The sequence below is a fragment of the Triticum dicoccoides genome, chromosome 7B (assembly GCF_002162155.2).
Source record: "Triticum dicoccoides isolate Atlit2015 ecotype Zavitan chromosome 7B, WEW_v2.0, whole genome shotgun sequence".
Classification (NCBI taxonomy): Eukaryota; Viridiplantae; Streptophyta; class Magnoliopsida; order Poales; family Poaceae; genus Triticum; species Triticum dicoccoides.
This window is the reverse complement of record NC_041393.1, coordinates 723,467,977-723,486,779: the sequence shown is the minus strand read 5'-3', so window position 1 is coordinate 723,486,779 and position 18,803 is coordinate 723,467,977. Positions and strand designations below refer to the sequence as shown.

Genomic DNA, 18,803 nt, shown 5'->3' with positions numbered 1-18,803 from the left:
ATTTATTTTCTTTTATGATAATTCTTTTTGCTTTTAATGTTTTGAACAGAATTCTAATTACTTATTTATTTTCTTTTATGACAATTCTTTTTGCTATTAAAGTTTGTAACAAAATTCTAATTACTTATTTATTTTCTTTTATGATAATTCTTTTTGCTTTTAATGTTTTGAATAGAATTCTAATTACTTATTTATTTTCTTTTATGATAATTCTTTTTGCTTTTAAAGTTTGTAACAAAATTCTATATAATTTTAGTTTCAATAATACTAGAGGTTTATAAAAGCTTTTTAGTTGATTTCTTTAGTACCAGTTCTAAGGCTGTTACAAAGGCATTTTATTTGCTACAGGTTTTAAGGCTGGTGCCCCACGAGCACCTTTTAGTACCAGTTCGTGGCATGAACTGGTAAAAGAGTTTTTTAGTTGATTCTTTCTGCAGCTGTTTTTTAGTCCCACCTCGCCAAGCGAGAGGCACTCGCAGCGGTTTATAAGCCCTGAGTGTAGAGACGATGAAGGGAGAAGCGCAGTGCTCACCTGCACGTTGGCCTGAAGCTAAGCAACGTGCAGGTGAGCATTGCGCCTCTCTTTCATTTTGGTATGGTATATGTAGGCATATCATTGGTCCCGGTTGGTGACATGAACCGGTTGGTGGCATGAATAGTTAAAATTTGAATTCTTTGAAATTTGTGTGAATCACAAGTTTGTGATTAACTTTACTAAAAAAGAGCATATATGCGCCTATAGAGAGAATTCAACCTAAATTCATAATAAATTTCTATGAATTTCAGAGAAATTCAGTATGAATTTAGGTCAAATTCCCTGTATAAGGGCATCTATTTTCACTTTGAGAGGAGTTCAACAACGCAGAGAGGGAGGGGCTTATAAACCGGTGTGAGCGCCCATCGGTTGGCGAGGTGGGACTAAACTTTGACCGCAGCAAGGACCAACCCTTTAGTCCCGGTTTGTGGTATGAACCGGGACTAAAGGGAAGCCTTTGGTCCCGATTCAAGCCACCAACCGGGACAATGGTGGTGGGCCAGGAGCGAGGCCCATTGGTCCCGGTTCGTCCCACCAATCGGGACCAAAAGGTCCAGACGAACCGGGACCAATGGCCCACGTGGCCCGGCCGGCCCCCGGGGCTCACGAATCGGGTCCAATGCCCCCATGGGTCCCAGTTCTGGACTGAACCGGGACTAATGGGCTGACCCGGCCTGGACCATTGCCCCCTTTTCTACTAGTGTAGCACTAACTTGATATTAAATGCATTCATTCGAGGGACAAACTTTTTCAAACGAAGAAATTATTATGCATTATAAATATAGTATAATACACATTAGTATCATATGCATGATACTAATATACACTAGTAATGTGGTATACTACATTAGTATTATATGCATGATGTCGTTCATTAGCAAATGCAGTAATACTTTTCACTGTGACCTGACCTAGAATGATACTATCTGCTTGGTAGCAGCACTCGGATCCATCTTTCTCGTGGTTCTAGAAATGATTGTGATTCGCTGAGCCTATGACCACACGTCATGCATCATGTTAATCATTGTGTTTGTGTCGGTGGATTACCCGTGAGAGTCAACTGTCATGTTTGTCTTGTTAAGCATGCATTTCCACAGGCCAGTCACAGAGTTGGGTATTTCTTTGCTGGCAAATGGGAAAAAAGAGAAGAAACAAGCTGTCCATTTGAAGGAAAGAAAAGTAATACGAGTAGTCTTTTCTGGCTCTCCGGTCCAATAAACACTGAGTGAGAGGTTGTATTAGGGCAGTTTCACTATATGTCTGTTTTTATATTCGGACGTGCTCGGTGGACATGATACGAGAGAGAGAGTCACTGAACCCTTTTCACAAATTAGTCCTTATTTGTTCGTTATGAGAAGGGGGGGGGGGTGCATTTGCGGAGAGAGAAAGACCACGTGGAGGCTTTTGGCTGGTCAAGTGGATGTCCGAACTCCGGTAAAAAACTCGCTCACGTTTCTCTCGGATTTGCTGGAAAATGGACGTCTGGTCCATTCGCGGACCGATCAAGGTCCCATTAGATTGCGAAAAGTGAACAAAAATATATGATCGAACGTAAAACAGAACTTTGAGGGTTTCCCTTAGAGATGACCTTATAGCATCTACAACCGAGCGTCCCAAACCCTGCTCATACGCTCGGGCAGCCCGCACGGTCACGGAATTTTGACCCAGAGGGACGCCTCAAACGGGTCTCAAACGCTGGGCCTGACCGGAACCCTTCATATCCAGCCCAAATATGAGGCGGATATGGGGGCCCCCGGTCACGCACGCCACGTCGGGCCCGGCCCACGCTGGCCCACCTGACCCGACATATATTCGTCCCCATCCGCTCACCAGACCAAACCTAGCCACTTCATTTCACTCCCATCCGTCACTCGAGTTCACCTCCGTCGGTCTCCGGCATGGCGGGCAGCAGATCCGAGTCCTTTACCTCCAGATCCGTCGAACCCGAGCTCAGCCCACGCAGCCTTGAGGAGGAGATGGCTGTCCAGCTTGCGCTCCGCCACTCCCGCGAGGTGGCCCGTGCATGGCAATGCTCGGACGCCATCCGTCAGGAGAATCCATTGCGTCTGCCAAAATGGCACATGGATTCGGCGCTAGGTGTGTCGTCGCTGCCTCACCGGAGGCGGTGCGGTCTCTGACATATTTTTTTGGAATTTTTTGAAATGTAAAAATACGAATTTAAATGAATTTTCAATTTTGCATTTCGAGGTTTGCATCGAGCTCTGTCACCAAAAGCAATTTCCGAGTGGGGATGAACTATTTAGGTATTAGATTACCCATAGTGGGAAGTAACTTAGAATATTAACATGCATATGTTACTAGTGTTTAGTATATGTTACTACTACCCCCGTCTGGGTTAATTGAGCCCCTTCGTATTTTGGGCCAGAGTTTGACTATCTATAGACTATTAAAATATAAAGTATATGCTATAAAATTTTACTATTGTTGGATTTGTATTTGAAAGAGCTATCCGACAATATAATTTTTTTGGAATATAGTTTATATTTTGTTAGTTAAAGTTTTAGGTCAAACTTTAGCCCGAAATAAAAGAGGCCTAATAAACCCGGACTGAGGTTGTACCTCTATAGTACGGAATAGATATGTGTGGTGCCATGTAACACTTTACTTATTAATTAGACTCATTTTGTCTTAATATATGTGATGTTACCCATAGTGTGAGTAACTAGCTATATTCTCAAATCATCTCTCTCCGCATTAAATCATTGCCACATAAAGCAAAAATTTGCTGAGTTGGTTCCGATGTTATTGTTGAAGTTACTCCCACTATGGATAATATTATAGATTCATGTTGTAAGGCTGGACATAGTGGAGAGTATCATATACTAGTATCATGCATATGATACTAGTGTATGATATTATATCCATAGTGCATAGTATCATAGATTAGTATCATAAGTGGTCTAATTTATTACCATGCATGACACATAGTAGCATAACATTTATTATGATACGGTATATAGTTATGTTACTACTCCCTCCTTTCCGGTTTATAAGGCTCAATTCAAAAATCTCACCAACCAAGGTAGATGGTGAGTGGTGGAATACTTTTTGTAGTTTGCAAAAGCACCTAATTAATGCTCTTGTTTTTCTTAAAAAATTATGTTTATCAATGCATTAATTGCAATGCATGCATGCATAAATTACATGCATTGGTCAATTTTCTCTCAATACTTGCATGCAATGATTTAATGTACCTTGGAATCTGAACATGTGATGAGAAACAACCAAATTGAGCCTTATAAAATGGAAAAACTAAAATTTTAAGATAAGCTCTATAAACCGGAAAGGAGGGAGTATAGTCCTTTCTCTTCTTTAATTGCCTGCCACATAAGTATGTTTGCGAGACCCAAGTGCGTGATAGTACTAGTTATGTTACTCCACTATGGCCAGCCTAAAGTGCGCTTCTCTCAAACTAATATGCTAGCCTACGGCGTTTGTCCTTTTAGTCGTCGTCAAGGTCCATGTTCATTAAATATATTGATCTTAATAACGTGAAAAGGAACAAATGCCAAAAAAAGGGTCCATGTTAATTAATGAGACAATGGAAGATCGTTTGCCTCTTTCTTTTTTTCTAAAAACAAAAGACATTCAGAAAGCAGTGAAACTTACAATTGTGTATTGGTCCAAGTTTCGTCAGGAAACAATAGCGACGAGCATGCAGATGGAGGACATTTTAAGATACTTTTGGAACTGTTGGGCGGTGCGGGCGATCCGATGTCAAAGCAGCAGCCAACTATCTATGTGGTCCCCAAGGAACTTACGAAGAAGCTGGATTATAATCCCCAAGGAGAACATATGCCTGTTGCTGTTTGTCTGGGCAGGCCTTACGGTTCTCCGGGAACTCAGCGGATGGAAAATTACAAATGGCGCTGTGTAGGACAGCTCATCAGGCGGCAGAGGCGCTGCCCCCTCTTGGAGCCTGAGAGGACTGCGGTGCTACTGGACGGATGTTTGACGAGCATGGAATGCCTCCTGCCTCGAATTCGAGCATCCTACTCTGAAGACACCATCATGACTAGGAGAGAATACCCAGACAAGGAGGTGGCCGACATTATGTTGAAAGACGGCTGCTTCATCCTACACCGGTTGCTCAAGTACGCGATCCGTGCGAAGATGGAAGAAGCTGGTGGCAGCAGTGATCAGTTTGTGGACACTGACGAGGACTGGGCTCAGGTTTACGGCAGGTGCTTTGTGTGGCAGCTTGTGACGCGGGACCTGCTGCTGCTTGAGAACCAGATCCCGTTCTTCGTGATTCAAGAGCTCTTTCAGCAGCTGATGAACGAGGACGAGCACGAGGAGCTCCTGGTGACCGGCAGCCTCAGGCTTTTCCGCTCTCTTCGTCCCCAGATGCTGCAGCGCTGGTCCATTGAATGCGACCAGGTGCACCACCTGCTACACCTCTTCTACCTCTCCGTCGGCTTCCCGCCCAACCACCGCCCGCAGCATTCCGGCCCGCGCCGAGCCGACCATCTGCTGTCTGAGATCCCGCAGTGGATCCCGTGCGCAAAGGAGCTGGAGGAGGCTGGGGTTCGGTTCCGCAAGAGGGAGAATGCCACGAGCTTCCTGAACGTTACCTTCTCCCTGGCCCGGGGCATCCTGGAGATCCCGCAGCTGGAGCTCAACGACTCGAGCGAGTCGCTGTTCCGGAACCTGATCGCGTTCGAGCAGACCTACCCGGACACCCCGCGAGATGTCTCCACTTACGCCGTTTTCATGGACTGCCTCATCACTTCGGCGGAGGACATGAGGATCCTCGAACTGCACGGCGTCCTCGTCAGCCACCTCAGCAGCAGGAGGGTCGCCTGGCAATTCTTCAGCGACGTCGTCGGGAGGGTGCACTGGTCGACAAACAACTACCTGGTCGGTCTGATGGACGACGTGAACAGGTACAGGGAGCGCAGGCGGCACAAGTGGCGCATGGAGCTTGTGCGCAACTACTTCAGCAACCCTTGGGTGGCCATGTCGGTCTTCGCAGCTCTGCTCCTGCTCGCCATGTCCGTGCTGCAGACCTTCTTCGCTGTCTATGCCTACTTCAAGCCTCCCAAGTAAGCGGTAAGCTAGCAAGTAAAATATGTCGGGCCTGACAACACCTCAGGTGCGTTCTGCTTCCAATAAAACTAGGCCATGCATTGGGAGATCATACACTGTTTCTTGTTACTCTCTAACCATGGACCGTCCATGATTTGTGTAACTAGCAGGGTGATCCGCGCATTTGCGCGGGTAGAATTTCCCTATTCTCATATTGTAGTGTTGTGTTCTCTCTACCTATCTCCTTTTGTTTCATATGTTGCTACACCTGTATTTATACAAAAGATTTCATGTGTGATGACGAAACACCAAAATAATCTGGTTATTGATATTGACACAATAAACCAAAAGAATCTGGTTATTTATAGAAAAGGACGCCATGTTAGCATCGACATATCATTAAGACCTCTAGAAAATGATTTTAGTTGGATGTATTACTCCCTCCGTTCCTAAATATAAGTTTTTTTAAAGATTTCAAAAAAGACTACATACTGAGCAAAATGAGTGAATCTATTTGATTTTAGTTATAACCACAAAGAAAGTGATCAACCATGATTAATTGTGCATACATAGATTTTAGGATAGAATTAAAATATTGGTTTGCTTCTTTATTTATTTGCGTGACCCCATTGTATCAAGCTCTGTCGCCGTGTATGGGTTTTTTGATGAGCTTCAATTATTGGTTGGCTTTGCTGAGTTTGTATGTCCATCCATTAGACACATGTAAATCTATGTGGATATAACTCGTCTCGTGCATGCCTATGTAGTTATGCGTCAACAGGCTGAATATGGTAGTGTGTACTTTTGTAATTGAGTAACTGGAATTGAATCTTCAGAAGGTCAAAGAATGTATTAGTACCTAGGAATAGAGGTTATCTGGCAAAGAGGCCAAGTTGAACGCGATCAAGATAAGCTAGTGCGAAGAGTAGGTGCGTTGGCAGCAGCACCCCGCAGCAGCAGCAGCAGCGTGGTACTATCTCCGTCCTAGTTTACTTGTCCTTAGCTCCGATAGCACAACGTGTGATTAGTTCTAGCCAAACCGGTTTCCTTAAACAATGTAACATCCTAGAGGGACCCATTGCGTTTCAAGAAATAGTTCAGGAGCTAAAACGTACCAAGGCACAGGGCGTATTACTTAAGTTAGATTTCGAGAAAGCCTATGACCGCGTGAATTGGGAGTTCGTGCGGGAGGTCCTTCTCAAAAAGGGCTTCGAGGCGGGATTTGTACACCGCATCATGCATCTCGTGTGTAGTGGGCACACGGCGGTTACCATCAATGGTACAATGGGCAAATTCTTCCGCAACAAACGTGGCCTCTGGCAGGGAGACCCGAGCTCGCCGCTTATTTTTAATTTTGTTGCGGATGCCCTTGCGGCCATGATCAACAAAGCAAGAGCTGCGGGACACATTAAAGGGCTCGTCTCCCACCTAATCCCATGCGGGGTTACTCACCTGCAATACGCGGGCGATACGATGCTACGGTTCGAGCCCGATGTTCATAGTATCGCATCGATCAAGTTATTGCTTCTCGCTTTTGAGTTCTTGTCAGGGCTGAAGATCAATTTCCTTAAGAGCGAAGTGATCACCATTGGGATGATTGATCAAGAAAGCACCCGGATCGCCAACCTTCTTAATTGCAAGCTTGGGGGCTTCCCGATTAAGTACCTTGGCCTTCCGATCTCGCATAAGAAACTTACCATAGCAGAATGGGAGCCACTATATGGCAAAGTGGCCAACCGTGTGACTCCTTGGAGCGGTAGGTTTATATCTTCGGTAGCTAGGTTGATCCTCACCAATTCGAGCCTGTCCTCTCTCCCAATCTTTACAATGGGGATGTTCCTTCTCGCGGATGGAGTCCACACTAGGCTTGATACTCCGTGCTCTCGGTTCTTTTGGGAAGGAACCGGGACCAAACGCAAAGACCACTTGGTGAAATGGGTTGTGGTGTGCAGACCAAAAAAATTCGGAGGCTTGGGCATTACAAACTCTAAGCTCATGAATGTAGCCTCGCTCACCAAGTGGTGGTGGTGCCTTTCCCAACACGAGTCGGGACTCTGGGCAGACATCCTCCGGGTGAAATACTCCCCGGATGGAAATTTGTTCAAGGAAAAACCCAACAGCTCGGCGTTTTGGAATGGGGTCCAAGCGGTGAGACCGACTTTCTCAGTTGGGGCTCAGTTCAGCATTAATAACGGCATGTCCACGAGGTTTCGGCTCTATTGTTGGTGGGGCCAATCACCATTGTGGCAATCTCATCCGAAGCTATACCAACTTGCCACGGACACCAACATTATGGTGGCCGACGCCCTGAGAGTCCACCCCCCCGACGATTTCTTTCATTCGGCCGCTAGAGGCAGTGGAGGCTGCTAGTTGGGCCGCGCTGGTGACTGACCTCGACGGTCGGAATCTTAGCCAAGGGACTGACACTATTTCATGGAAGCTTACCTCCTCCCAAAAGTTTACGGTTAAGTCCCTATATGATAAGTTGACTGAGGGCACCGCGCTAGACATGTCTAGGGGGCTATATATGGAAGGCCGGTATCCCCCTCAAGATCAAAATCTTTATGTGGCAAATGTTCCGCAACCGTCTACCTACCTCGGATAACATGGCCAAACGAAACGGGCCGGCAGACGGAACATGTGCCATTTGCGGTTTAAGGGGAAACACAAATCACGTGTTCTTCGGTTGTTTTCTTGCTAGATTTGCGTGGAGCGTGGTTAGGGATTCGTTCAAGCAAAATTGGAACCCTCAGTCTAGCGATGACCTGCTTACCTTGCTTTCGGCACAGAGGGGGGCCAATGCAAGGGTAGTCTGGCGATGCGTAGGGGCGTTGCTTTGGTCTCTTTGGTCGGTCCGGAACAAAATTACGATAGAACACAAGTTCCCGGCCCACCCAGCTGATATTATCTACAAATGTCACATTTTCTTACAGGCTTGGGCGCCGTTGGGGAAGACGCGTGACGCGGACCGCATGAACGGGATCATGGAGCAGATCAAGCAGACTATGGTGAAGGCGTGACAAGGAGATGTGACAGCTTGAGTCTTTTGCGTTGAACTTTATGCTATGCTCCACTTTTGTGATCGTAAACTGCTTGCTGCTTTATCTTAGCTTATTCCGGGACTTGGGGCTCGATGATCTTATGACTTCTTTGGTTTGTAAGGTTTAAACTATGTGTGGATGCTGCCTTATGGCTTTATTAATTTAAAACCGGACGGTTTTAGCGTCTACGTTCCAAAAAGAAAGTTTACTAGTCCTCCTCATAATCTGGGTCATATTTTAACCATGATTTTAACTAATAATTAACTAATAAAATATATGTTATATGTAAAAAAATTATATCGTTGCAAACTACATTCAAATACGAATCAAACAATATAATTTTCAGTGTCATGCATTAATATTTTGCTAGTCAAATACATGGTCAAATTTTGACCTAAAATACAATGAAGACTAATAAAGCAGAACGGAGGTAGTACTACATTGACGAACTTAAACTTGAAAAGCATCGTTGAGATGTGCGTGCATCCGTCGGCTCTCATGCCGGCACCACCATCAAGTCGACAGGATGCTGGCTGCTGGGTGCAATTTTTTTTTTTTTGGGCAGAAGCCAAAACAAAACATTGTCTTGTTTTTTGTACTACATGGGCCAAAGCTAGGCTTACGGCTAGGGCTGCCTGGAGGGTAGGTCTGCCTATGCAATCATATGCTTCTTCTTTGTAATGCATAATACACGTGTTGGTTTTGTACGCGTCAATGTTAGACTCAATTTTACGTGCTAATGTTTGACTTACTTTTTTCTGTGGAGGAAATGCTCAACTTAATTGTAGGTCATTGATATCGTGTGTAGCTTTCTCATCATTTAATCTCAGCCGCTATAACTATAATCAACAGATAATATATTTTTAACCTATGTGAATAAGTCTGGTGCCTTGTGTGATACTTGCACCCTAGTATAGTACCTAGACTTATCTTCTGTTTCTTCATCCGCCTAATCACACTTCATGTTCCATTAGGTAGGATATTTAAATTTAGAGAACATCTTCTAATCAAATTACATTATGCGTCAAAATCTGGCATTACCTCTTTCTTCTACATTTTTTTCCTATGAAGAGAGCTCCGATGTTCCACTTCTTTTTCATTGAGTAGATTTATGCATTCTATGCACATTTATATAGCTGAAATTGTAATGTGATATCTGTTGTTTTAGTTATAAAATTCATCTCATAATATGTTCCTTTTTGTAAATAATAATTTGCCACGGTATAATAAAATTCAATTTAGCTTTTATAACCCCTGCATAATAAAAATAATTTATTTCCTTTATCACTGACTTTGGCCAAAAATCTCGTGGTCCAATGCTTCAAGCTGTACGTATAAATATGTCAAAAAAGACCTTATTTTCTAGGATATACTCCCTTTGTTTCTAAATATAAGCTCTTTTTGGAGATTTTAATATGGACTACATACGAATGTATATAGATGTATTTTAGAGTGTAGATCCACACATTTTGCTTCATATATAGTTCATATTGAGATCACCAAAAAGACTTATATTCAGAAACGGGGGGAGTAGATGTTTAAAAAAAGACTGGTCTCTACCATACAACGCTGCGAGTGTTTCTTAGAATTGATGCATTATCCCTCTCGTCTATTTAGCATAGTTATTTTATTGGAATTGGACTCTCTTAATTAAGTCTCTTTTTAGGCTGTCTTGATAGTTAGAACTGTTGTGTTTGTGTCGAATATTTTGTACTAGTTGGGTTACGCTTGGACTTGGTGTTGTAGTGTGGGTAGGATACGTGTAGTGTCGGAGTCGGACACGTTGTACCCTTGGCCTCTTATATATGAGGAGGCACCCCACGTTGTAACCCATGACAACTAGATAGCGACAGGTTCGCAAGGGGGTGCTGGTGGCTTGTGCCGGCGCCCGGGTGGCCGGTGTTGCGGTATCTCGGGGAGGAGCGCCCGTAGTCATTGCCTGGGGAGTAGGCGAGTTCGCTGAACCTCGTTAACAAATCTCGGTGTCATCATTGTCTGTGATTGCTTGTTCCTCGGTGGATCGACCGCGTACCTCGGATTTATTCTAACAAGAACATAGGAGAAGTCTCTAAATCCACCGACTGATTTCTTCATCTCGTAAACCTCCTCCTTTGCGCGCCACATGGCCCGCGTCAGGCAGCCCACCGCTTCCCCCAACCTTATCTCTAACAATAAAGCTACCTCCTCACATGTTTCCTTTCTTCCCCTTTTCAATCCCATTCATTCCCACAGCCAGAGGAGAGTACCCACAGCGAGCACCACCAAAGCAGCTAAAAAATCAGCAGGGGCTGCCTCCGGTAAATCAAAAATGTTGTTAATAGTTTCTTAATGTTTTTAAGTGTAAATAAAAAATGTTGTCACACTTTATTCATTAGTTTTAGTTGTTTGTGTAGCACCTAATCATGCATTTCTTTTAATAAGATTACCGCGGTAACCGCGCGGGGTATCATCTACTAGTTTTAAAATATGAGTCCTGCTCCGCTACAAACCCCCTCACAAAACGTATAAAGAGCAATATGAACCCTTAATAAATAAAAAATTGAAAAATAGAAGCATCAAAGTGGGTTCGAACTCTCAACCTAAAGCTATCATTCCACACAATCAAACCAACTAGGAAAGCAACATTATGTTACAATTGCCTCTCTTTTTTCTTCTTCTTGTGTGTATCCTCTGTCAGGTTTCTTGTGTCCTATTAGTTTTTTCTTTTTCTTTTTCTTGAATTTTCTTTTCCATCTGCTTAAATTTGTCATTTGTTTTATAACCATGAACTTTTTTAAATTCATGGATTTTAGTTCAAGTTGATGAACTTTTCAAATTTGCACAGAAAGTTACCAAATTTGTGAACTTTTTTGAAATCGATTATCTTTTGCAAATTTTCTTAACTACATCAAATAGGCAAACTTGTTTTCAAATTGATGAACTTGAAATGGCCCCAATTCATGAACTCTTTCTTTTTTATTTCCTGAAACTCAAGGATTTATTCTTAAAAATTGTACAGAAGTTTCAAAAAAACGTGCATGTCTTTCAAAATTGTTCAGAATGTAAATATTCTTTATTGTGAAGATGGTTCATGTTTTTCAAAATTGTTCAGAATTTATTTTTGAATTCTAAATTTTTTTTGACAGCGCAAACATTTTTATTTGAATTGTGAAGATACTTTCAGTTTTCAAACATTGATTAACAAATCTGAACAAAAATTGAAACATGATTTGTATTTGGAAAATTTGAACATTTTCTGGATTATGAGAACATTGAATAATAAATATGGAAAATTTGAAATTTTGAACCGGAAATCTTTCAAAATTGTGAAGGTGAAATATTTCCAAATTACGAACAAAACTTGGAAATTATGAAGTTACTGAATTTATGAAAAATAGAAATGAAAAAATAGAACAAACAAAATTGTCACTCAAAACGAAAAAGGAAAGAAAAAGAAACAGAAAAAAAATAGGAGAGAAGACAAAATGAAAAACTGAAAAGGAAAAATATAAAAATAGGTGGTTCAAGATCCTCCTAGAAGGTTCCCAAAACAAAAAAAAAACACAGCTGGGAAGCCAGGGTTCCCAAAATCAAGAAGTCTATATTTTGCAACTATTTTATTTTTGGTAATCTATTTCAATTTACTGAACAGTTTGTCAAAATCGATTAACATTTTCAAATCCATGAGCGCTCAAAATGACAAAAATTAAGTCCAACAGACGCCTGACGGGAGCGATGCCGTCACCTAGTTGGGCCAAGGCCTAAGCATTTTTTTATTTTCTATTTTTTGTTTTCATACTTTTTCGTTATTTCATTTTTCTTCTGTTTGAACTTGATTATTCTTTTTGAACATGTTTAAAAATTTGAAATATTGTTTGGAATACCAAAATAATAGTTTTACATAATTGCTGTAAATTATGATTTTAAATTCTTTTTTCCGTTAAATATTTATTGAATACTATAAGTAAACATGTACTATTTTCAATTTTATCTCTTTATATTTATTATTTATTCTAGGACTTAAAATAACAATTTTAAGTACCATTTTAAATTATGATTTTAAATATGTTTTTCTTTCAAACCTGATATGGATGCCTACTATGGGCATGCCTAGCTGGTGGCAAGTTGGGATCATTTCAAGAATATCAAAAAAATGCCATGTTCAACGTAGAGTATTCGTGTCAACGAGTAATGTCCGTTTGAGAGTAGATTGCTTCTCGACATCCATCAAATGGCCTCAATTTTTTTTACTGGCTTGTATGACCAATTCACAACACTATGTCAAGTTGTTTTGGTATTCTACAAATATTACTTTTTCTGGACTTTTCACGATTAAAAAAAGCTGATAAATGGCCGGACATGTCGCAACTTGCATATGGTACTGGTTAGTGTTATATTTGAAGAAAAAAAAGGGTCACTAGGCATAACAAGGAAGTATTCCAATTGGTTACATTTCTGCTACTAAACGTGTAGGTGTTGGGTTTGATTCCCGCTAGGCATTGTTTTTTAAAGATTTTACGTAAGAGGAAAAAAAATATAATGGGCAGGCCCAAGGCGGAAGGCTATGTACGCGTGGGCGATGTACTTTTAAAAAGACTATCATGCCTTTTATTATGAATGGGTATGTAGAGATATCCTCATTGTTGTGTTTAGAAGGGTTGTACCAAACTCGACCATGACGATAGCCCATTAACCCTACCGCCTCTGTGTTTGGCAGTAGGCATGAGGCTTAGATAATGCAAAACTTTTAAAATAGGGTCAAATCAGGATTGGTGCCAATTCTATTTTTCAGCTTAAAAAACAAGCCACCTCCTCCATGTTTCTTCCATAAGCCACCTCTCTTATTCATTGGGGCTTCTAAACTAGCTATTAGAATAACTAATTTAGAAGTCTTAACAAATTTTGTGGACAACTTTATTTTTTAACCTAAGGAGAGGCAAGTTATTTTTTAAGCCGTCCAATAAAACAGACCATTAACTTTGTCCATCCTCTGTTCTATTCTCTCGAACATGTGCTAAACCTGCGACCGGTACGTGATTAGTCATTCATCGTGAGACTAAGTTTCTATAGTAGAATTTGAGTTCTGAATTACTCCCTTCGTCTCATAATATAATAGCTAGTGTCAAAAACGCTCTGATATTATGGGACGGTGAGAGTAGTTTTGTAGGTATTCCACACTAGAGTTAGTTCTGAATTTGGTTCTTTAGTATAGGTATTTTCAAACTTGCAAAAGAGCACGCCATTTTGGAAGCCTCCGTAGGGAGCAAACTTGCTTTTTTTTAAGGAAGGGAAGAAGCACGCTTGTCCCGCGACCACGACGGAAATCAGCGCAGCCGCGCACGTGTACGAGAGCGGGCGGGTCCAGAGAGTTCGCGGCAGCGTGCGTGCGCTGCACCTGGACTTCCACGTCGTGTTCATCACCTTGGCTCCGTTGGCCGGGCCCGGGCGGCACGGCACACCATCAAATCAGCTAGGCTAGTAGGCCGGGACGTTTTCCGCGACAGCACCTGTAGCAAGCCAAGAAAATTCTACCCGCCACCGAAGTCTCATCCTAGTCTCTTCACCTGCCGTGTCACTCACGCCGGTGCACGAGGACACCTTTTTCATGAGATGCCCATATACAGAGACTGAGCGAGAGAGACGGGTTCATTCATCGCAATCTCAGGGCATGGACACTCTCGGTTCGCCACCATGGAGCCTGCTCTGCGTCTTCGGGGCGCTGCTGGCCGCGCTGTGGTGCGCCGGGCGGGCGCTGGCCGGCGCCTGGCTCGGCCGAGGAGGGTAGCCCGGGCCCTGCTGTCCCACGGCGTCAGCGGCACACAATACCGGTTCCCCTCCGGTGACATGAAGGAGTACGTGCGGCTCATTGCGGCGGCGTGCTCCCAGCCCATGCCGCTGTCCTCGCACGCCGTCCCCGCCCGCGCGGTGCCGTTCGACCATGCCATCATCCAGCAACACGGTAATTCAATTAATTAACCACCGTCCCCTCTCAGTTAGGCCGCCGTACGTCGTATGGTGTTGGTGTTTGATCTCCATGAATTTGCCGAATTACATGAGAGATCACAGGGATGGACTATTGCAGGCAAAGTCGCTCTGACATGGTTCGGCCCGGAGCCGAGGGTGATGGTGAGCGACCCTCATGTTGGAAATTCGCCCACAGGATCGATCACATAAAATCACACGAACACACGTGCACAACAACTGATAGCCAAGGGCCCTTGTCGTGCCCTCTTTATTTTCTTGTTTCTCAACTCACGGTGTTACAAACTCACGCCATGGCTGTGCATATATATATGCATCAACAGCCGACCTAAGGGAACCCAAACCTATTCGTAATAGGTTGCACACCACGTTACACACTCGGACACGTACCACTACTTGAAAAGTAAACCAACTAAGACACAGCTAGTAAGCTTACTAGGACTCGGACGCTGCCTAGAACCTGGACGTACTAATCATCCGGCAACCTTGATCGCGCTTATACTAATGCTAATTGAACTCAAACACAATATAGTACTATCAGAACGTAGGCATGTTTGGATTATTTAACATTCACCCCCTAATCCAAACATCTGACTTTTTACTCGACGAGACACGCAGACGACCACACGTTCATCTTGTCACATCCGTTGCCTCCGATGACGCGACTTACCGGATCACAACTTCTTTCTTCAAGCAACGATGGCCACCACTTCATCGTCACCGCAACTTCGTTTGCATACCGACTCATAGAATTTAACCAACGATTACCCGGACTACCAGCCACGCGGTCACATCTTAGCGTGCTACATGCAGACTAAACGCATAGCCTCATGCAGGAACTCGACTTAACTGGTGCGCGTCCATCTTCACGTTGATCTTCATCTTTTCGTAGGTTGCTTGCACATGGGGAGACACATCTTTTCACCCGCCACATCTTCGCTTTCTCATTGTCGCCGATACCACATCTTATCGAACGACACCTCCTGTCCAGCGGCAACACAACTCGCCATATACATGCAACTCATCTCCACCGTATATGAACTCGCCGAAACTTCACGACCACGAACGGAAACGCAAGGCACAAATTCCTTTATCTGCGCGCTCTCGCTCGCAATTCTCCTCTGCCAGTGACGCATCTCAACTGCAGCAGAAGACTCACACACCCGAGCTCTTGGACGCAACTTACAAGAACTCATGTGCACACCATGATGATGGCTCACAACTTCGCCATCTCCACCTTGCACCCTCCAACGATGATCTCGATGATTTCCTTGGTGTCGCAACTTCGGCACCTTCATAACCATCAACCATCACCAACGCCTTGCCGACGACAACCCTGACGCCCTCCTCCAGGTCGTTCCGCAGAACGACAATCACATGTCGCCTCGCTTACGACAGTGTCCTCGCCACCTTCTCCCGTCGCTCCGCCGAACGACAACTGCCTGACCCTCCACATCGCTGCACCACCCAGCGAATAGATCGCCTGCTCCTCCTCATCGCTACACCAGCGACTGTATCGCCCGCCCCGAGGCGCTAGTCGGGTCGCCACCCCGGGGCAAGCGCAGCCTCACCTCGACCTTGCTCTGATACCAATTGTTGGAAATTCGCCCACAGGATCGATCACATAAAATCACACGAACACACGTGCACAACAACTGATAGCCAAGGGTCCTTGTCGTGCCCTCTTTCTCCTCTTTATTTTCTTGTTTCTCAACTCACGGTGTTACAAACTCACGCCATGGCTGTGCATATATATATATGCATCAACAGCCGACCTAAGGGAACCCAAACCTATTCGTAATAGGTTGCACACCACGTTACACACTCGAACACGTACCACTACTTGGAAAGTAAACCAACTAAGACACAGCTAGTAAGCTTACTAGGACTCGGACGCTGCCTAGAACCTGGACGTATTAATCATCCGGCAACCTTAATCGCGCTTATACTAATGGTAATTGAACTCAAACACAATATAGTACTCCCTCCGTCCGAGAATACTTGTCATCAAAATGGATAAAAAAAGATGTATCTAAAACTAAAATACATCTAGATACATTCCCTTTTATTCATATTGATGACAAGTATTTCTGGACGGAGGGAGTACTACCAGAACGTAGGCATGTTTGGATTATTTAACACCTCAACTGTTCCGGGAGATCCTGTCGAACAAGCATGGCCAGTTCGAGAAGCAGAGGTCCATCCTCCGGATCGAGCGGCTGCTGGCCAACGGGCTGACAACACACCAGGGCGACAAGTGGGTCGCCCACCGGAGGATCATTAACCACGCCTTCCATCTCGACAAGCTCAAGGTGTCCGTCAATCACTCCCCACCTGACTGAACTCATTGACACACACGCATATACTTTGCAGGCTAATGGGGATTGCCTTTTTCTAGAGGATGTTACCGGCTTTTGCGGCCTGTTCGAGCGAATTGGTGCGGAGATGGGGAAGCTCCATGGGGCAAAGTGATGTGCAGGAGATAGATGTGTGGCCAGAGTTTCAGAACCTCACGGGCGACGTGATATCCTGAGTGGCGTTCGGGAGCAGCTTCAGTGAAGGGAGAAAGATCTTCCAGTTGCAGTCAGAGCAGGCGCAAAATGCTGTCAAGATGGCAAACGTGATGTACATTCCCGGTTATAGGTCAGCTCATACTTTCCCAACAATGCAATCACATCTTGAGCATCTCCCTATTTCTAGCATTGGATCGGAACAATATGATCACAACCAGTACATAGACGATGCTTGCCTGAATCATAGGACATAAATAACGGCCTGCAATTTGTTAATACTCCTATGCAGGTTTCTGCCAACAAACCTCAATAGAAGGATGAAGGCAAATGCCCGTGCGGTTGAAGTACTACTGAAAGGCATAATCACAAAGAGGGAGAGGGCGATGAAGCATGGCCATGTCAACAACGACGATCTACTAGGCGTGATGATGGAGTCCAACATAAAAGAAAGCCAAGAAGCCGGAAGCTCCAAGCCGACGATGACCACCGATGACATAGTAGGGGAGTTGAAGCTCTTCTATTTCGCGGGCATGGAGACAACCGCGGTGCTGCTCACATGGACAATGGTCGTGCTAAGCATGCATCCCGAGTGGCAGGACCGCGCGAGGGAGGAGGTTCTCCGCGTCTCTGGAAAGAACCAGCCGGATTCCGAGGGCATAAACCGGCTAAAAGTCGTGAGTAAATTAATTATAGGAGAGCCATTGATATACAATTTCTCATCCGAGAGGTTGCTCTGATTATGTCCATCTTCTCTATCGGTGCAGGTGACGATGATACTATATGAGGTTCTTAGGCTATACCCACCGATTCTGCTACTTGGTCAGGAGGCGTATAAAGAAACAGAGCTCGGAGGGGTCACATATCCAGCCGGCGTTACATTTGCGCTGCCAATTGTGTGCATTCACCATGATCCAGATGTGTGGGGAGAAGATGTGGATGAATTTAAGCCGGAGAGGTTTGCGGAGGGCATTGCCGGCGCATCCAAGAACTCGCCGGCGTTCTTTCCGTTTGGCTGGGGACCGCGGATTTGCGTTGGGCAAAACTTTGCATTGCTAGAGGCCAAGATGGGATTGAGCGTGATTCTGCAACACTTCTTGTTCGAGCTCTCACCATCTTACACGCATTCGCCTTGCCCGGTCTCCACTCTACAACCACAGTATGGTTCGCAGATTAAGCTCACGAAACTCTAAGAATTAGCAGCTATTGCTAATTAGCTTCCGGACTCCGTACGACCATGGCCATTATTGAGAATAGTCAGGGATTAGGGTGGTGATCCTGGGAGAGATGTATGTAGTATGTCCATGTCAAACTCACCACTGGTGGAGCTACATCAATACCGGGGCTGGAGCAAAAATGAAAATTACTAGAGTATGTGGCAAGAGCAAGATCACATCAGCCATCCCAAATTAATCATATAAAAAAATAGCTAAAAAAAGCGCCAATATATGTGCCGATGCTACCACTCCAACCTTTTTCTTTTCACAGGAAAGTAGCTGTTACTCGTTTTTATCTGCTGCTACTATAATGCTAACATTGCTGGCTTGCTGGCTTGCGCGTAGCTTAATTATTTGTTGGTTCTACTTGCTCAGTACTCCCTCCGTCTCATAATGTAAGACGTTTTTTTGACACGTATTACATTATGGGACCGAGGGAGTATTTGCCAACCTGCTGGAAAATTGCAATACCCCTTGATTGGTGAACAAC

General features: G+C 44.2%; 1 protein-coding gene and 1 pseudogene across 1 annotated transcript in view; both read left to right on the top strand.

Annotated features, from left to right (window-relative positions):
- Nucleotides 1-5,796, top strand: part of LOC119340678 (UPF0481 protein At3g47200-like) — a 21,140-nt gene extending 15,344 nt beyond the window's left edge. Inside the window, exon 3 of the mRNA XM_037612600.1 lies at nt 4,185-5,796. Within this exon, the coding sequence (XP_037468497.1) occupies nt 4,185-5,605 (1,421 nt within the window). The 3' untranslated portion in view covers nt 5,606-5,796. The remainder of the gene's footprint in view (nt 1-4,184) is intronic.
- An 8,476-nt stretch (nt 5,797-14,272) lies between these two features.
- On the top strand, nt 14,273-18,459 carry LOC119335886 (annotated as a pseudogene).
- The last annotated feature ends 344 nt before the right edge of the window (nt 18,460-18,803 follow it).